The sequence below is a fragment of the Marmota monax genome, unplaced genomic scaffold (genome assembly GCF_021218885.2).
Source record: "Marmota monax isolate L192 unplaced genomic scaffold, Marmota_monax_Labrador192_F-V1.1 WCK01_AAM20220418_F8-fsc00061, whole genome shotgun sequence".
In the NCBI taxonomy this organism is placed as follows: domain Eukaryota; kingdom Metazoa; phylum Chordata; class Mammalia; order Rodentia; family Sciuridae; genus Marmota; species Marmota monax.
The window spans coordinates 17,509,858-17,527,122 of record NW_026695230.1 but is presented as its reverse complement, the minus strand read 5'-3'; the positions used below and the strand labels follow the sequence as shown (position 1 = coordinate 17,527,122).

General features: G+C 39.3%; 1 protein-coding gene and 1 pseudogene across 1 annotated transcript; both read right to left on the bottom strand.

Annotated features, from left to right (window-relative positions):
- Nucleotides 1-10,070: 10,070 nt before the first annotated feature.
- On the bottom strand, nucleotides 10,071-11,024 carry LOC124088638 (olfactory receptor 10A3). Its single transcript, XM_046438372.1, has one exon. It carries the CDS (start codon nucleotides 11,013-11,015, stop codon nucleotides 10,071-10,073), a length of 945 nt encoding a protein of 314 aa, XP_046294328.1. The 5' UTR covers nucleotides 11,016-11,024.
- Nucleotides 11,025-16,081: 5,057 nt separating this feature from the next.
- On the bottom strand, nucleotides 16,082-17,046 carry LOC124088397 (olfactory receptor 10A3-like; annotated as a pseudogene).
- Nucleotides 17,047-17,265: the final 219 nt, after the last annotated feature.

Genomic DNA, 17,265 nt, shown 5'->3' with positions numbered 1-17,265 from the left:
CATCACAGTAATACACAGAAACTGGAGAAGGAAAGGAGGGAAGAGACGAGAAAAGCAAACAACACAGAAAGAACATTCACTAACACAGCACAGAGCAGATGTAAATTGTCCCCAAAAATGTGTCTAAATATATTTAAAGCTCATAAAGTAACTGTCTCTATGGAAGGAAAGCATGAAATAAAAACTATGCCTGCTCAGAAGAATGCAGCAAAACAAAAGAAACTGGTAGCACCTTCATGGACAGATTTCAGGAAGGTGATAGTTTTAAAAATCTCAAATACAATGTTGATAGCAAAGATATTGATAAAGACAGAAGATACTGAAGTAAGGGCTAAAGACAGAAAAGAATTTTGAACAAAATAAAATGAAAATGAGTCATTAGAATAAAAACTGGCGATTGGGAAGCTAACAAAAAGATCCAGTACATACATAATTGATGTCCCTACAAAAGCAAAACACACTTAAAGTATTGACTTGAGGAATGGAGATTTGCATAGACTCCATCTTACAAAGTTTTGCAAAAATGAAATTATAGAGAAAGATAAAGCTCTTCAAACAGTGTCTATAATTAAAAAGCTAAAATTTGTGACAGATGTTTCTGATTTTGACTATTATGACAGCTAATATAATTATCTTTTTCTAATGTTTTTTAACTTATTTTTAAACACGGTCTTGCTATTTTGTGAAAGCTGACACCAAACACCTGGAGTCATGCAATACTTCTTCTTCAGCTTCTTACATAGCTGGGACTATGGGCATATGCCACCACACCAGGCAACTAATTCTATTATGACTTATTCTTACAGTATCTTTAAATGGAAGGAATAATATTGTGATCAGCATCATTGATGCCATCATAATTATCACCCTTATACTATGCACAAAGAAGCTAATGTTTACAAAGTATTTGTAACCTGACAAACATATATATATAAATAAACATATACAATCGGAGAAACATTATTTGAACCTCCATTATTTTATTCTTGCTGCATGTTCATTGCATTCCCATTAAGCCATACTGCTATGATATTTTATACATATTTAATTATAAATAATGAGAAATGTATACTTACTTTATAATTTCTAATTCATACAAACTTGCTCTTACCCACATAAGTTATACCAACTTGCAAATAATTCTAGTACAAGTTGTTTTACCTTAACCACTAGAGTTGAAAACAAATCAGTATTAAGCAGCACTTATTTACATCTGGAAAAGCCTTGTGTGTAATTTCAAATGTGAACATTCCTTCTCCCAATTTGAGGCTTCCAAACACCAAATTTTTTAATACCATTGTAGCAGAGCTGGAGATATGCTCCCGAGATTCCTCTCTAAGAAAAGGTTTGCATAGTTACCAAGCATGTCTTTAGCTGACTGCTGTCATTTCCAGGTCAACCTCAGCTTTTGAGTCAAGGGCAAAAAATTTTTTTTCTTTAAGAAGAAATTCCTAAAGAGTCTCCAGTCAATGACTGGGCAAGGATCTAGCACTTCTGACCCATGTGGGATGCCCTAATGTATACTCCAGAGCTCCCCACTGGGCAAGAAGGAGGGCTGTTGGGAAGTAGGAGGACTCCTCCTGCCAATCCTGTCAGTTCTTTTCCTTCCCAGATGTTTGCACTCCTCACTGCATTTCAGAGTCAGTTTCCTAGAGATGCCAACAGCACAGAATATTCAATATAGTTGGGGGAATCATGCAGTAAATAGGGTTCGAGGACTGGAGGTGATCCAAGGACCGTATATAAAAGAATAATCAGTGAATTCCATTAGTTTCAACAGTAAACAACAAAAAAGAATCATTCATTTTTTAAAATAAAATGTTGGAGAGTATATTTTGGCCTACAGATGCAAATGCAACAAAAGTCTCTTAAACAGCACCTATAGGTGAAAACTATGATTATTCCTTCCAAGTGAGAGTTCAAGAAACTTCCCATATAGCTCTCTAGCAACCACCACTGCATAAATCTTTGAAAAAATACCAGTATAAAGCAGCTTGGTATTATAACATGTGTAACTCCATGAAGTGATCTAGTTTGGGCCTTTACAAAATAAATTCTTTTTTTTCTTTTTTACTTATTCACTGAAGAGATTTGTACTACTGAATTAAAAATCACATCGGTATATTTGTAGGTCTCTTGAACTTAAAGCAATTGGTGAATCTCAGTGGGCTTTCAGGCCATTTGAAATAGTTACAAGCATTAGAAAAGTAATTCTGCTATAGCAATTAAATTATATAAACAGGGTGGAAGATATAGCACAGCGATTGTGTTCATGCTTACCATATACAAAACCATGGATTGGATTCCCAATTCCTCCCTCTCTCTCTCTCTCTCTCTCTCTCTCTCTCTCTCTCTCTCTCTCTCTCCATAGACACATGTATGTGTACATATATACATATATTTATATATACATTTACAAAAAAAATTATCTTCTCAGTCCACTTTGAGAAATCTAATCACACAAAAAATAAGAGCATCAATATATAACATATAGATAATTATTGAAGCATCATCTTTTTTTTTTTTTTTTTTTTTTAATTTTTTATTGTGGGTTGTTCAAAACATTACAAATTTCTTGACATATCATATTCCACACTTTGATTCTAGTGGGTTATGAACTCCCACCTTCACCCCATACACAGATTGCAGATTCACATCAGTTACACATCCATTGATTTACAAATTGCCATACTAGTGTCTGTTGTGCTCCGCTGCCTTTCCCATCATCCACCCTCCCCCCTCCCCACCTCTCCCCTCCCCTCCCCTCCTCTCTCTCTACCCCCTCCACTGTATAACCCTGAGGGTCTCCTTCCATTACCGTGCAATTTACCTTCTCTCTCCCTTTCCCTCCCACCTCTCATCCCTGTTAAATGTTAATCTTCTTCTCCTGTTCTTCGTCCCTACTCTGTTCTTAGTTACTTTCCTTATATCAAAGAAGACATTTGGCATTTGTTTTTTAGGGATTGGCTAGCTTCACTTAGCATAATCTGCTCTAATGCCATCCATTTCCCTGTAAATTCTATGATTTTGTCATTTTTTAATGCAGAGTAATACTCCATTGTGTATAAATGCCACATTTTTTTTATCCATTCGTCTATTGAAGGGCATCTAGGTTGGTTCCACAGTCTTGCTATTGTGAACTGTGCTGCTATGAACATCGATGTAGCAGTGTCCCTGTAGCATGCTCTTTTTAGGTCTTTAGGGAATAGACCAAGAAGGGGAATAGCTGGGTCAAATGGTGGCTCCATTCCCAGCTTTCCAAGAAATCTCCATACTGCTTTCCAAATTGGCTGCACCAATCTGCAGTCCCACCAGCAATGTACAAGTGTACCCTTTTCCCCACATCCTCGCCAGCACTTGTTGTTGTTTGACTTCCTAATGGCTGCCAATCTTACTGGAGTGAGATGGTATCTTAGGGTGGTTTTGATTTGCATTTCTCTGACAGCTAGAGATGTTGAGCATTTTTTCATGTACTTGTTGATTGACTGTATGTCCTCCTCTGTGAAGTGTCTGTTCAGGTCCTTGGCCCATTTGTTGATTGGGTTGTTTGTTCTCTTATTGTCTAATTTTTTGAGTTCTTTGTATACTCTGGATATTAGGGCTCTATCTGAAGTGTGAGGAGTAAAGATTTGTTCCCAGGATGTAGGCTCCCTATTTACCTCTCTTATTGTTTCTTTTGCTGAGAAAAAACTTCTTAGTTTGAGTAAGTCCCATTTGTTGATTCTAGTTATTAACTTTTGTGCTATGGGTGTCCTATTGAGGAATTTGGAGCCCGACCCCACCGACTGTAGATCGTAGCCAACTTTTTCTTCTATCAGACGGCGCGTCTCTGATTTGATATCAAGTTCCTTGATCCATTTTGAATTCACTTTTGTGCATGGCGAGAGAAAGGGATTCAGTTTCATTTTGTTGCATATGGATTTCCAGTTTTCCCAGCACCATTTGTTGAAGATGCTATCCTTCCTCCATTGCATGCTTTTAGCCCCTTTATCAAATATAAGATAGTTGTAGTTTTGTGGATTGGTTTCTGTGTCCTCTATTCTGTACCATTGGTCCACACGCCTGTTTTGGTACCAGTACCATGCTGTTTTTGTTACTATTGCTCTGTAGTATAGTTTGAAGTCTGGTATCGCTATACCGCCTGATTCACACTTCTTGCTTAGCATTGTTTTTGCTATTCTGGGTCTTTTATTTTTCCATATGAATTTCATGATTGCTTTCTCTATTTCTACAAGAAATGCCATTGGGATTTTGATTGGCATTGCATTAAACCTATAGAGAACTTTTGGTAATATCGCCATTTTGATGATGTTAGTTCTGCCTATCCATGAACAGGGTATATTTTTCCATCTTCTAAGATCTTCTTCTATTTCTCTCTTTAGGGTTCTGTAGTTTTCATTGTATAAGTCTTTCACCTCTTTTGTTAGGTTGATTCCCAAGTATTTTATTTTTTTTGAAGATATTTTGAATGGAGTGGTTGTCCTCATTTCCATTTCAGAGGATTTGTCGCTGATATACAGGAATGCCTTTGATTTATGCGTGTTGATTTTAAATCCTGCCACTTTGCTGAATTCATTTATTAGCTCTAATAGTTTCTTTGTAGAGCCTTTTGGGTCTGCTAGATATAGAATCATATCATCTGCAAATAGTGATAATTTAATTTCTTCTTTTCCTATTTTTATGCCTTTAATTTCTTTCGTCTGTCTAATTGCTCTGGCCAGTGTTTCGAGAACTATGTTGAAGAGAAGTGGAGAGAGAGGGCATCCCTGTCTTGTTCCAGATTTTAGAGGGAATGCCTTCAGTTTTTCTCCATTCAGAATAATGCTAGCCTGAGGCTTAGCATAGATTGCTTTTACAATATTGAGGTATGTTCCTGTTATCCCTAGTTTTTCTAGAGTTTTGAACATAAAGGGATGCTGTACTTTGTCAAATGCTTTTTCCGCATCTATCGAGATGATCATATGGTTCTTATTTTTAAGTCTATTGATGTGGTGAATAACATTTATTGATTTCCGTATATTGAACCAGCCTTGCATCCCAGGGATGAATCCTACTTGATCATGGTGTACAATTTTTTTGATATGTTTTTGTATCCGATTCGCCAGAATTTTATTGAGGATTTTTGCATCTAGGTTCATTAGAGATATTGGTCTGTAGTTTTCTTTCTTTGAAGTGTCTTTGTCTGGTTTAGGTATCAGGGTGATGTTGGCCTCATAGAATGAATTTGGAAGTTCTCCCTCCTTTTCTATTTCCTGAAGTAGCTTGAAAAGTATTGGTATTAGTTCTTCTTTAAAGGTTTTGTAAAATTCTGCTGTATACCCATCGGGACCTGGGCTTTTCTTAGTTGGTAGTCTTTTGATGGTTTCTTCTATCTCCTCAATTGATATTGGTCTGTTTAGGTTTTCTATATCCTCCTGACTCAATCTGGGCAGATCATATGACTTAAGAAATTTATCTATGCCTTCACTATCTTCTAATTTATTGGAGTATAAGGATTCAAAATAGTTTTTGATTATCTTCTGTATTTCTGAAGTGTCTGTTGTGATATTGCCTTTTTCATCCCGTATGCTAGTAATTTGAGTTCTCTCTCTTCTTCTCTTCACTAGCATCGCTAAGGGTCTGTCGATTTTGTTTATTTTTTCAAAGAACCAACTTTTAGTTTTGTCAATTTTTTCAATTGTTTCTTTTGTTTCGATTTCATTAATTTCAGCTCTGATTTTAATTATTTCTTGCCTTCTACTTCTTTTGCTGTTGTTTTGCTCTTCTTTTTCAAGGATTTTGAGATGAAGTATGAGATCATTTATTTGTTGGTTTTTTCTTTTTTTAAGGAATGAACTCCAAGCAATGAATTTTCCTCTTAGAACTGCTTTCAGTGTGTCCCATAGATTCCGATATGTTGTGTCTGTGTTTTCATTTATCTCTAAGAATTTTTTAATTTCCTCCTTGATGTCTTCTATAACCCATTGATCATTCAGTAACCTATTGTTCATTCTCCAATTGATGTATGCTTTTTCCTTCCTTCTTTTATCGTTGATTTTCAGTTTCATTCCATTATGATCAGATAAGATGCATGGTAATATCTCTACTCCTTTATATTGTCTAAGAGTTGCCCTGTGACATAATATATGATCTATTTTTGAGAAGGATCCATGTGCTGCTGAGAAAAAAGTGTAACTGCTTGATGTTGGGTGGTATACTCTATATATGTCAATTAGGTCTAGGTTATTAATAGTGTTATTGAGTTCTATAGTTTCCTTATTCAACTTTTGTTTGGAAGATCTGTCCAGTGGCGAGAGAGGTGTGTTGAAGTCTCCCATGATTATGGTGTGGTGGTCTATTAGACTCTTGAACTTGAGAAGAGTTTGTTTGACGAACATAGCTGCACCATTGTTTGGGGCATAAATATTTATGATTGTTATGTCTTGTTGGTGTATGGTTCCCTTAAGCAGTATGTAGTGTCCCTCTTTATCTCTTTTGATTAACTTTGGCTTGAAATCTATTTTATTTGATATGAGTATGGACACGCCTGCTTGTTTCCGAAGTCCATATGAGTGATATGATTTTTCCCAACCTTTCACCTTCAGCCTATGTATGTCTTTTCCTATCAAATGCGTCTCCTGTAGGCAGCATATTGTTGGGTCTTGTTTTGTGATCCATTCTACTAGCCTGTGTCTCTTAATTGGTGAGTTTAAGCCATTAACATTTAGGGTTATTATTGAGATATGGGTTGTTCTTCCAGCCATATTTGTTTATTTCTGTTACTAAACATTGTTTGTTTTCCTCTTTGATTGTTTCCCCCCCCCCTTTACTGTCCTACCTCCCACTGTTGGTTTTCATTGTTATTTTCCATTTCCTCTTCCTGTAATACTTTGGCTAGGATGTTTTGAAGAGATGGTTTTCTAGCTGCGAATTCTTTAAACTTTTGTTTATCGTGGAAGGTTTTAATTTCATTCTCCATCCTGAAGCTTAATTTCGCTGGATACACAATTCTTGGTTGGAACCCATTATCTTTCAGTGTTTGAAATATGTTATTCCAGGATCTTCTAGCTTTCAGAGTCTGTGTTGAAAGATCAGCTGTTATCCTGATTGGCTTGCCCCTAAATGTAATCTGCTTCCTTTCTCTTGTAGCTTTTAAAATTCTCTCCTTATTCTGTATGTTGGGCATCTTCATTATAATGTGTCTAGGTGTGGATCTCTTATGATTTTGCACATTCGGCGTCCTGTAGGCTTCTAGGATTTGGGATTCTGTCTCATTCTTCAAGTCTGGGAAGTTTTCTTGTATTATTTCATGGAATAGACTGCTCATTCCTTTGGTTTGGAGCTCTGTACCTTCCTGTATCCCAATGACTCTTAAGTTTGGTCTCTTAATGTTATCCCATATTTCTTGGATGTTCTGCTCATGGTTTCTTAACAGTCTTGCTGAGCTGTCTATGTTCTTTTCCAGTTGAAATACTTTGTCTTCATTGTCTGATGTTCTATCTTCTAAGTGTTCTACTCTGTTGGTAGTATTCTCCATTGAGTTTTTAAGTTGGTTTATTGCTTCCTGCATTTCTAGGATTTCTGATTGCTTGTTTTTTATAACCTCTATCTCCCTGTATAGTTGATCCTTTGCCTCCTGGATTTGTTTGCGTAATTCGTTGTCGAAGTGATCTTTCATTGTCTGATTTTGCTGTTTAATGTCTTCCTTGATACTCCAGATCATCTGAAGCATGTATATCCTGAATTCTTTATCTGACATTCCATCTGCTGCAGCTGTTACCTCTTCTAAAGTTGCGTTGACCTGCATTGCTTGTGGTCCTTTCTTTCCTTGTCTTTTCATACTGCTTGCGTATCTTTCCTGCAGGTGCGGGCGGCGGCTCTGCTCTCTCCTTATTCCAATTGGGGTGTCGTGGCTACCACGCCGGCAGGTCACTGGGCCTGTTCTGGGAGCTGGTGGCGGCTCTGTTCTGCCCCTACTCCAATTGGGGTGTCGTGTCTGTCGTACCAGCAGGCCACTGGGCCTGTCCTGCTGGTCCGTCGCAGATCTGCCCACCTTTCGGGCACGAGTGGAGGCTCTGCTTTGCCCCTACTCCAATTGGGGTGTCGTGACTACCCCGCCTGCAGGATGCTGGGTCTGTTCCTGGCAAGGGAGGCGACTCTGCTCTGTCCCTACTCCAATTAGGGTGGTGTTTGTACCCCGCCGGCAGGCTCCTGGGCCTGATCCGCCGGTCTGTTGTAGGTCTGCCTACCTTGAAGGCGCTGGCGGCGGATCTGCCCTGCCCCTCCTACCACGCCTGCGGACCCCTGGGCCTGATCTGCAGGTTGATCACTGGTCTGCTCACCCTGCGGGCACGGGTGGCGGTTCCGCTCCACCCCCACTCCAATTGGGGTCACGTGACCACCACACCGGCAGGGCCTGATCCGGGCGTGGGATAAGGATCTGCTCTGCCCCTACTCGAGTTGGGGTGACGTGTGTACCACACTGGCAGGCCACTGGGCCTGACCCGCCAGGCTGTCACAGGTCTGTTTACCTTGCAAGCGGGAAGGGCGGCTCTGCCCTGCCCCTCCTACCACGCCCATGTACTACTGGGTCGTGGGTCTGCCCACCTGGCGGGTGTGGGTGGCGGCTCCGCTCCGCCCCCTCTCCAATTGGGGTCACGCGGTCACCACGCTGGCGAGCCGCTGGGCCTGCTCCGGGCGCTGGCGGCGGCCCGGCTCCTCCCCTCTGGCTCGAGGACAAATTGAGGAGACTCGGGTGACTGAGCCTCACCCCCCTTACCAGGAGACCAACTGCTTATGTCACCGCTGGTATTGATGAAGATCTCTCCTCCACCGCTTTCTGCTGACATCAGATCTCTGCCATGTTGGTATCCTATGCGAATGGCAGCATTTCGTTCCCCTTGCCAGGCAACCCAAGCAATGGGTGAGTCCTGACCTGCCCTCAGCAGGACCCGGACCGAGACACAGTTTCCGCGGGCTCCTAGCCCCGGTCCAGGGAAGTTCCGGGAGCCGGAACTCGGCCGCTCCGTGCTCGGTGTAAGCTCCTATAAGTGTAGGCTCCAAGAAGCAGCCCCCGCGGGCTCAGTTCCGGGAGCTGGAATTCGGCTTCTTGGTGTTTCGTGTTTGCTCTGATATTAGCAGGGTCCAAGAAGCAGCCTCCGCAGGCTCCGCAGCCCGGAGCCAGGGCGGTTCCGGGACGGTTCCGGGAGCCGGGACTCGGCCGCCCCGCGCTCCGTGTTCACTCCGATAAGATCAGATTTTAAGAAGCCCCCAGGCGCTGAACCCTAGCAATCTGTCTGCAAGCCGCAGGCGAATTGCAGCCTGAAATTACCTGTTCTATGGCTGAATGAGCTGCGGTCAGTCAAAAACAGGTGTGGTGACGTCAGTTTACCAACATGGTGGCTGCTGGCCTCCTCTGTGGTCTGACCGGTGTGGAGAACCGAGATGGACCGCTTCCTTCCCCGTCTCGAACCCAGAATTCAGCCCTGAGTGCGGTGCTTGCGCGTCTGGCAGAAACTGCAGCGCTGTAACCCTGCGTCTCTATCCCAGCGCGCCTTGCAGACTCTAGCCGCGGGGCGATTTGCTGAATAAGCAGTATTACCCTCCGTGCGACAAACCTCTCGCGTTTGAGTCCCCGTAGCCGATCCTCATGCGATGGAAATCCTTCCTCCAGGTTCCGGCGCACCCCACTATTGCTGGAAATTCCTAACAAGATATCCTTTAGCCGTCCTGACTTGTCATACTCCCACACAGTGAAGCAGCACACGGGGGTAATGCACTCCCCTCGCCGCCATCTTCCCTCCCTCTCTAGAATCTGAAGCATCATCTTAATAAAAATTGTCTAGTAATGACATGAATGTTCCTAATTGCAAAACTGATGACTAGGTTGTTTTACCATATGTTATAGAAATGTAAAAAAAATAATAATGGTACAGTATTAAAAAATAGTATCTCCTAATATATTTTCAAACATGGGAAACTAAATAAATTAAGCATACTCCTACGAAGAAATATAATATATTTTCACTATTTATTAATTTAAATACATTTCAGTTGGGTAATTAATGAATATCACACAGATTCTCAACAAGTCAGACTGTGTGTAAAACCACTGCTCTCCGCCATAATTTCACCAAAGCCCTTTTCATCTCATGGTTTCGCAGGCTGTAGATTAGTGGATTCAGCAGGGGTGTGAGCAATGTGTAAGCCAATGACATCAGTTTCTTGGTTACCGGTGAGTAGCTGGATTTGGGCTGTAAATAAGTCATACTGGCTGTGCCATAGAAGAGGGTGACTGATGTGACATGAGAGGCACAGGTGGAAAAGGCCTTTTGCCTCCCAGTTGTTGATGGCATCTTTAGGATGGCAAAAAGAATTCGAAGGTAAGACAAGACTATCAACAAGAAAGGAACCAAAACAATCAAAATGGTGCCTGTGAAAGCATAGATTTCAAACAAGAAGGTATCTTCACATACCAGTTCCAGCACTGGGGGAGTCTCACAGAATAGATGATTAATTTCATTGGGGCCACAAAAGGGAAAACTAAATACCCATGTGGTCTGCACCGTAGCCACCATGACCCCTGAGACCCATGAGAACATGACTAATTTCACAAACACCCTTTTGTTCATAATCATGGGATACGTCAGAGGATGGCAGATGGCAGCAAATCGGTCATAAGCCATTGCCCCCAGGAGAAAACACTCAGTCCCACCAAAAAGAAGAATGAAATACATCTGTGCGAGACAGCCCTCAAAAGAAATTGTAGTTCTGTCCGTGGTCAAGACCACTAGCATTTCAGGCATGATGGCTGCACTGAAACTCACTTCCACCACAGATAAATTCTGCAGGAACAGGTACATGGGGATGTGGAGGGTCTGGTCCAGCAAGATGGCAGCTATGATGATAGCATTTCCCATCAGGGTAACCAAATAAATTACCAAGAAAACCCCAAAGATCTGCTCTTGAAATTTAGGTAAGTTAGAGAAACCCAAGAGAATGAATTCAACCACAGAGCTTTGATTTTGTCTTCTCATTGTAGTACTGGAGCCCTATTTTGTTTTTGCAGATATAATAAGCAAAAAAAAAAAAAAAATGAAGTCACTGTCCAATAGCTGAGAGCAACAGTCTGCATTTAAATCAGAAATTCTAGCAGAGAATGAAGAGAGGAATCCATCCTCACAAAAACTTATGCTGAAAATTTTGGAGAATATCAAAATACTAGGATTAGTGGATCAAATACAAAAGAAAACGTGAAGAATTCTTGTTTAGAAATCAAAATGCTATCAAAATTCTGTTACAGCTTGCACACTTTATAGTTTGTAAATAAATATAGCTTTAAAGTAAATACAAATATTTTATAACACTGGTTTCAATTCCATATCTTTGCTATCATCTATTTTAATCAATTTTATGTAAATATATATAAAGTCACACAAAAAATAGATAGATGGAAAAAACTAACCTCAAAATTCTGACAGTAACCTAACAATCAGTAATAGTGAATTTTATGTAAATTTGCTGAAATAGTCACTAGATTCAAAAAATGAATAGAGTTTTATACGACATTAAAATGTGACAACATTTCATAGGAACATTTAGAGAGGGTGTATTTTAGACTCATTTACCTATGGTGACACCTGTAGACTACGTGAACTGGCTCCAGGCTTATTGATTTCTTTTTATTTCTGGACAATTCTATTGAGATTTCTGTGCATGTAAAATTTTTAGGGTCAGAGCTCCAAGGCCCATCCTTCCAACCATGATGATTTAAGGACAAGCCCACTTTTTAGTCATTCTGGAACTATAATTTCAAAATTTCCACTCTCTCCCACCACTCTCTCTTTTCCCTGTCCCCAATATCCTCATTAAGAAGTTCATGGAATCACTAATTATTCAATAAGATATGATTGACCACCTACCTACCTTTTTCCAAACTCTATGTAGTCAAGAACACTGTAGAGTCAAGCATTCAACAGAGACCTAAGCACACTACCTAAAATAACTATGACCCTCACCAGTAAGTTACAAAATATAACCCCTCAAACCTCAGGACTCTATATGAACCTCTTACACCTCACTAGGTTTTTTTAATTTTTACATTGACATTATATATGTATGTGTAAAAGTTTAACCACAGTATAATCCCTGAGAGTGGGAAGATTTTATTTCTGTGCTAACTACACAATATTACAACAATAGCTGGCTCATGACAGATGTTAAAACACCAAGTTTTTGCCATAGGAGGTGGCTCATGCCTGTAATCCCAATGATTTGAGAAGCTGGACAGGACGATCAAAAGTTTAAGGATAGCTTCAGCAACTCAACAATACCATGTCTCAAAACAAAACAAAAAATTTTAAAAAATGAAAAGGCCTGTGGACTTAGCTCAGTGGTAAAGCATCCCTGGGTTTAATTCCCAGTACTGGGTGGGGACGACAGTATTTTTTTAAACAATTGAATAGAAGATATTAGGAAAATTAGACTCTATCTTTAAAGAATATAGTGTCTAAAAGAAAAGTAAAGCTAGTACATGACACAATAGGGAAACAACTGGCAAGTAAAAATAAGTGCTTTAGACAATTTAAATCAGGGAAAGATTACATGTGATGGGAGATGGGGACAACCATATTCACAGGATGCTGTGGGTGGAAGGGCCAGTGGGTGGGAGGAGGGAGGCACAGCACAGGATGCTCTTGCTTAAGTCCGAGGTCCTCGATGACAATAGGGCTAGAGCGGAGACACTGTTTCTTCTATGATGTTCTGAAAACCAGAGGAAATATAAGAGAGAGCCGAGGAAGCCAGAATCCCAGCCAGATGAAGGTATATGATGTCTTCAGTGCAGATCTGTAAGGGCATTAGCAACAGCAGAAGGCAAATTGCTTTATTCCTGAGTTGGACCATAGTCATGTATTCAATTCAAGTTATTTACATATTTTTGATATGAAAAATCCTCCTAAATTTAGTAAAGTACACTCTACAGTACAAAATATTCAAGACATTTCTAGTAGCAAAAAAAAATGTACAACATGTATTCAATTCCAAATATTAGAAAAATGGACAGGTTTTGAAATTTATATAATTTAGATTATTATAAAATCTTAGGAAACTTTTATAGAACTGATTAAAAGCACATAACATAATAAAATTATCTTTTTTTTAAGTAGTTACTGGTTGACAGTAACTAATTGCACAACTCAAAATACCTAGCAGAAATTATTTAGAATCTTACACACACACACAAAGAAAAAAAAAAAAAGTGGATTTTTGTTTTGGCTTGGTTTGTTGTTTTTTTTTTTTTCTAATAGGTATTTTAAGTGATAGAAGTGCCACTTACTCTGATATGATCATTGCATACCTGTATACATGTTTTAAAATGTCACACTACATTATAAGTATGTATAATTAACATGTTCTGATTTATATATATATATTTAAAAAAATAAATAACACCAAAAACAACAATAAGAAGAAAACTATGAATAGTGGTAAAGAACAATTGATCATAAATGTTCCCTCTTTTCTCATATATTAAAAGACTAACAAGTAGGACTTAAGCAGTTTGCTTCTTTCCTTAGGTTTCAGCCTGCCAATCATATACAGTTAGTGTGGGACTTACTGACAAAGTTCCCTAGAATTTCATGATTAGTGCATGCAAAGTCCTTAAGCATGTACTATGGTCTGCAGTTTTCTCTGAAAACAAACAAAAAAGAAACAGACAAGCATCAAACCAAAAAAAATCTTCTGATTCAAATGTTTCAGCTGTGCCTACTGATCCCTGAGGCATGTCTTCAACAGCGTCACCAACCCTCAGCAAAAAAAAAAAAAAAAACTTTAACAGGCACACAAGAAGGAGCTGCACTGCCTTACCCATTGACTCTGACTCTCAGTTGCCTGCTACTTTAACAGCACTCTCACCACTGATCAAAAGACACACTTGTCCATATATGCAATTCAGTGATTCACTGCACTGATTTTTAACCTCCTATGACGTAGAATCATGTGCCCCAGAGAATCCCTCCAGAGAGAACTTGGAATGCTTCCTACAGACCTTCTCATATTTTGTATAAGAGCTACAGAGAATTGAAGAATTCAGTCCTGGTCCTTCAGGGAAGAAAGCTCAAGAGAACACACATGGAGTGCCAGCCCTCCATGTGTCCACAGGGATTGAAGGTCTTGTACACATGAGACTCAACTCCAATGTGACTTCTCCCAGTAGGAGTTTTGTGAAATCAGAGGGTGAATGAATGTTGTAAACAGGGAAAGAAGAGAGGAGTCAGGGGAGGTGTGAGCAAAGGCAGGGGGCAGATGAAGAATTCAACTGGACAGAATGCACAGTTTGGGCAATGGTGGGAATTAAGTAAAGGCAAGAAGATTGAAGCCTCTGAGATTTAAGTCTGGATGCTCCTGAGCCCCGAACTTGCATATTTTCCAGAAGAAATATAGAGCCACTGATATTTTTGAGAGAAGGCATCATTACAGTTGATTTCATGCATAGAGCTTCTTGACTAGAGTAAAAAGATCTGGACTGGTTTATAGGACTTGGAGCACATCACTGAATTTCTCTGCCTTCTATTACTTTCTATGTAAAAGGAAAACATTGTTATTATTCTCCCAATGTATACATGAGGATCAGGGACTGTGGGCTTGGTACAGTGCTAGTGCTTTGTTTTACAGTGCTAGTGATCAAAGTCAGGGCCTCACACATGCCAGGCAAATGCTCTACAATTGAGCTACACCCAGCCCAAGATGTGTATTTTAAGTTGTACATTGTTCTTGGCTTTTTAGCTTTCAAAAAATTTTTTTATTTCTTAATAGACTCATTTCATTGATGTCTTTAAAAGCAATGAGAAAATTTCAGGATACCAATGGACAGAATCCAAAAACCGAATTGGATAATAATGCTTACTGAAGTCTGTGATGGAAGGAATATACAACATTCAAATATTACTCAAACTGGTTTCAACTTTCTGATGAAATTGCTTTTAGTGAAAATCCAGTTCATGTTATACCTCCACTTTTAATTTTGGGCAGAAATACTTGTAAATAAAGATGGTTTTTCCCATAACTGAGTCAGAGCATGAAAAAGAATTGTGTTTTACTCCTTTGTTGCTATCCCTAAAGCAGAAATTAAGGGCAGTACAGCTGATTTGATAACAAAGTTGATAAACTGGTCCCTCTCTACTCTCTAAGAGCAACATTGAAACAGAAAGCAAGCATGAAATGTTGCAAATTTTGTAACCTTGAAATTATGCATTCTGAATATGTCACAAAATTAGTGATGTAATACAAGGGCCACAATTAATCAATTACATTTGTTTCCCACAATAAAACACACAAAAAAGAATTATTTTTTGTTATAAACAAAATATCTGAGGGCAATTGAAATGGTAATACAAAGAAAGTCTCTAAAACAGTATGTAAGTGAAAATGATACCAACACTGGCAGGTGAGAACTCAGGAAACTTCCCATGTAGTTCTCTAATCAACAACATTACACAAAAATTCATAAAAGCACCAAGAGAAATATAGTTTGAACCCCCCAAAATAAACATATTTTTAGTCTTTTCTGCAACCAATTTTGACTCCAGAAATAAAAATCACATCACCATGTTGGTCTCTTGAAGCTCTGTGAGGCTCAGTAGGCCCTCAAGTGAAACTGAAGTAGTGACAATCATTTTGAAAAGTAACCTATTACATTTCCTAGTACTCCTAAAATAATAGCTATTAAAATATATAAGCACCAAACTACTCATCCTATCAGTCCATCACACAGAAATAAAAGCATCAATACATAGAAACCTATTAAACTAGATATTTATTAAAGCATCATCTTAATCACAATACTCTGATAGTAACCTCGATGCCCATAATAGAGAAAGGCATGAATAGACTGTTGTATCATGTGTTGTGGAAACTTATGTATCTTTTAAGAACAAATGACAAGACTACAGTATTAAAAGAGAAGGATCTCTTGATATATTTTCAAACTCAACAAATTCAACAGTGTGAACACACAAATATCAAGAAATGGAATCTGTTTTATCATTTATTAAATTCAAATAGAGTTCACTTGGGGAATGAGAAAATCTCACATGGCTTCTCAACAAGTCAGACTGTGTGCTCTCCGCCATAACTTCACCAAAGCCCTTTTCATCTCATGGTTTCGCAGGCTGTAGATTAGTGGATTCAGCAGGGGTGTGAGCAACGTGTAAACCAATGACATCAGTTTGTTGGTTGCTGGTGAGTAGCTGGATTTGGGCTGTAAATAAGTCATACTGGCTGTGCCTCTCATGACTGATGTGACATGAGAGGCACAGGTGGAAAAGGCCTTTGGTCTCCCAGTTGTTGATGGCATCTTCAGGATGGCAAAAAAAATTCGAAGATAAGACAAGAGTATCAACAAGAAAGGAACCAAAACAATCAAAATGGTGCCTGTGAAAGCATAGATTTCAAACAAGAAGGTATCTTCACATACCAGTTCCAGCACTGGAGGAGTCTCACAGAACAGATGATTGATTTCATTGGGGCCACAAAAGGAAAAACTGAATACCCATGTGGTCTGCACAGTAGCCACCATGATCCCTGATACCCATGAGAACATTGCTAATTTCATAAACACCCTTTTGTTCATAATCATGGGGTAGGTCCAAGGATGGCAGCAAATCTGTCATAAGCCATTGCCCCCAGCAGTAAACATTTGGTCACACCAAAAAATAGAATGAAATATATCTGTGCAAAACAGGCCACAAAAGAAATTATAGTTCTCTCAGTAGTCAGGACCACCAGCATTTCAGGCATGATGGCTGAACTGAATCTCACTTCCACCACAGACAAATTCTGCAGGAACAGGTACATGGGGATGTAGAGGGTCTGGTCCAGAAAGATAGCAGCTATGATGATGACATTTCTCATCAGGGTCACCAGATAAATAACCAAGAAAACCCCAAAGATCTGCTTTTGGAGTTCAGGAAAGTTACAAAAGCCCAAGAGGATGAATTCAACCACAGAGCTTTGATTTTGTCTTCTCATTGTACTGCTAGAGCCCTATATTGTTTTTGCAGACATAGTAAATGAAAATTGACATCACAGTCCAGATGTTGAGAAATCAAGTCTGTTCTTTGTGTCAGAAGATATAATGACACACACATTTTGAGAGAACATCAGGTTGGCAGTTTTGAAGAATGGTCAAAAACTCATAACAGTGAATCTTTAAAATAAGAAGTGAAGAATTTTAGCTTGGAAATCTTATTTAAAATGTACAGAATAATAGCAGATATTCTCTGG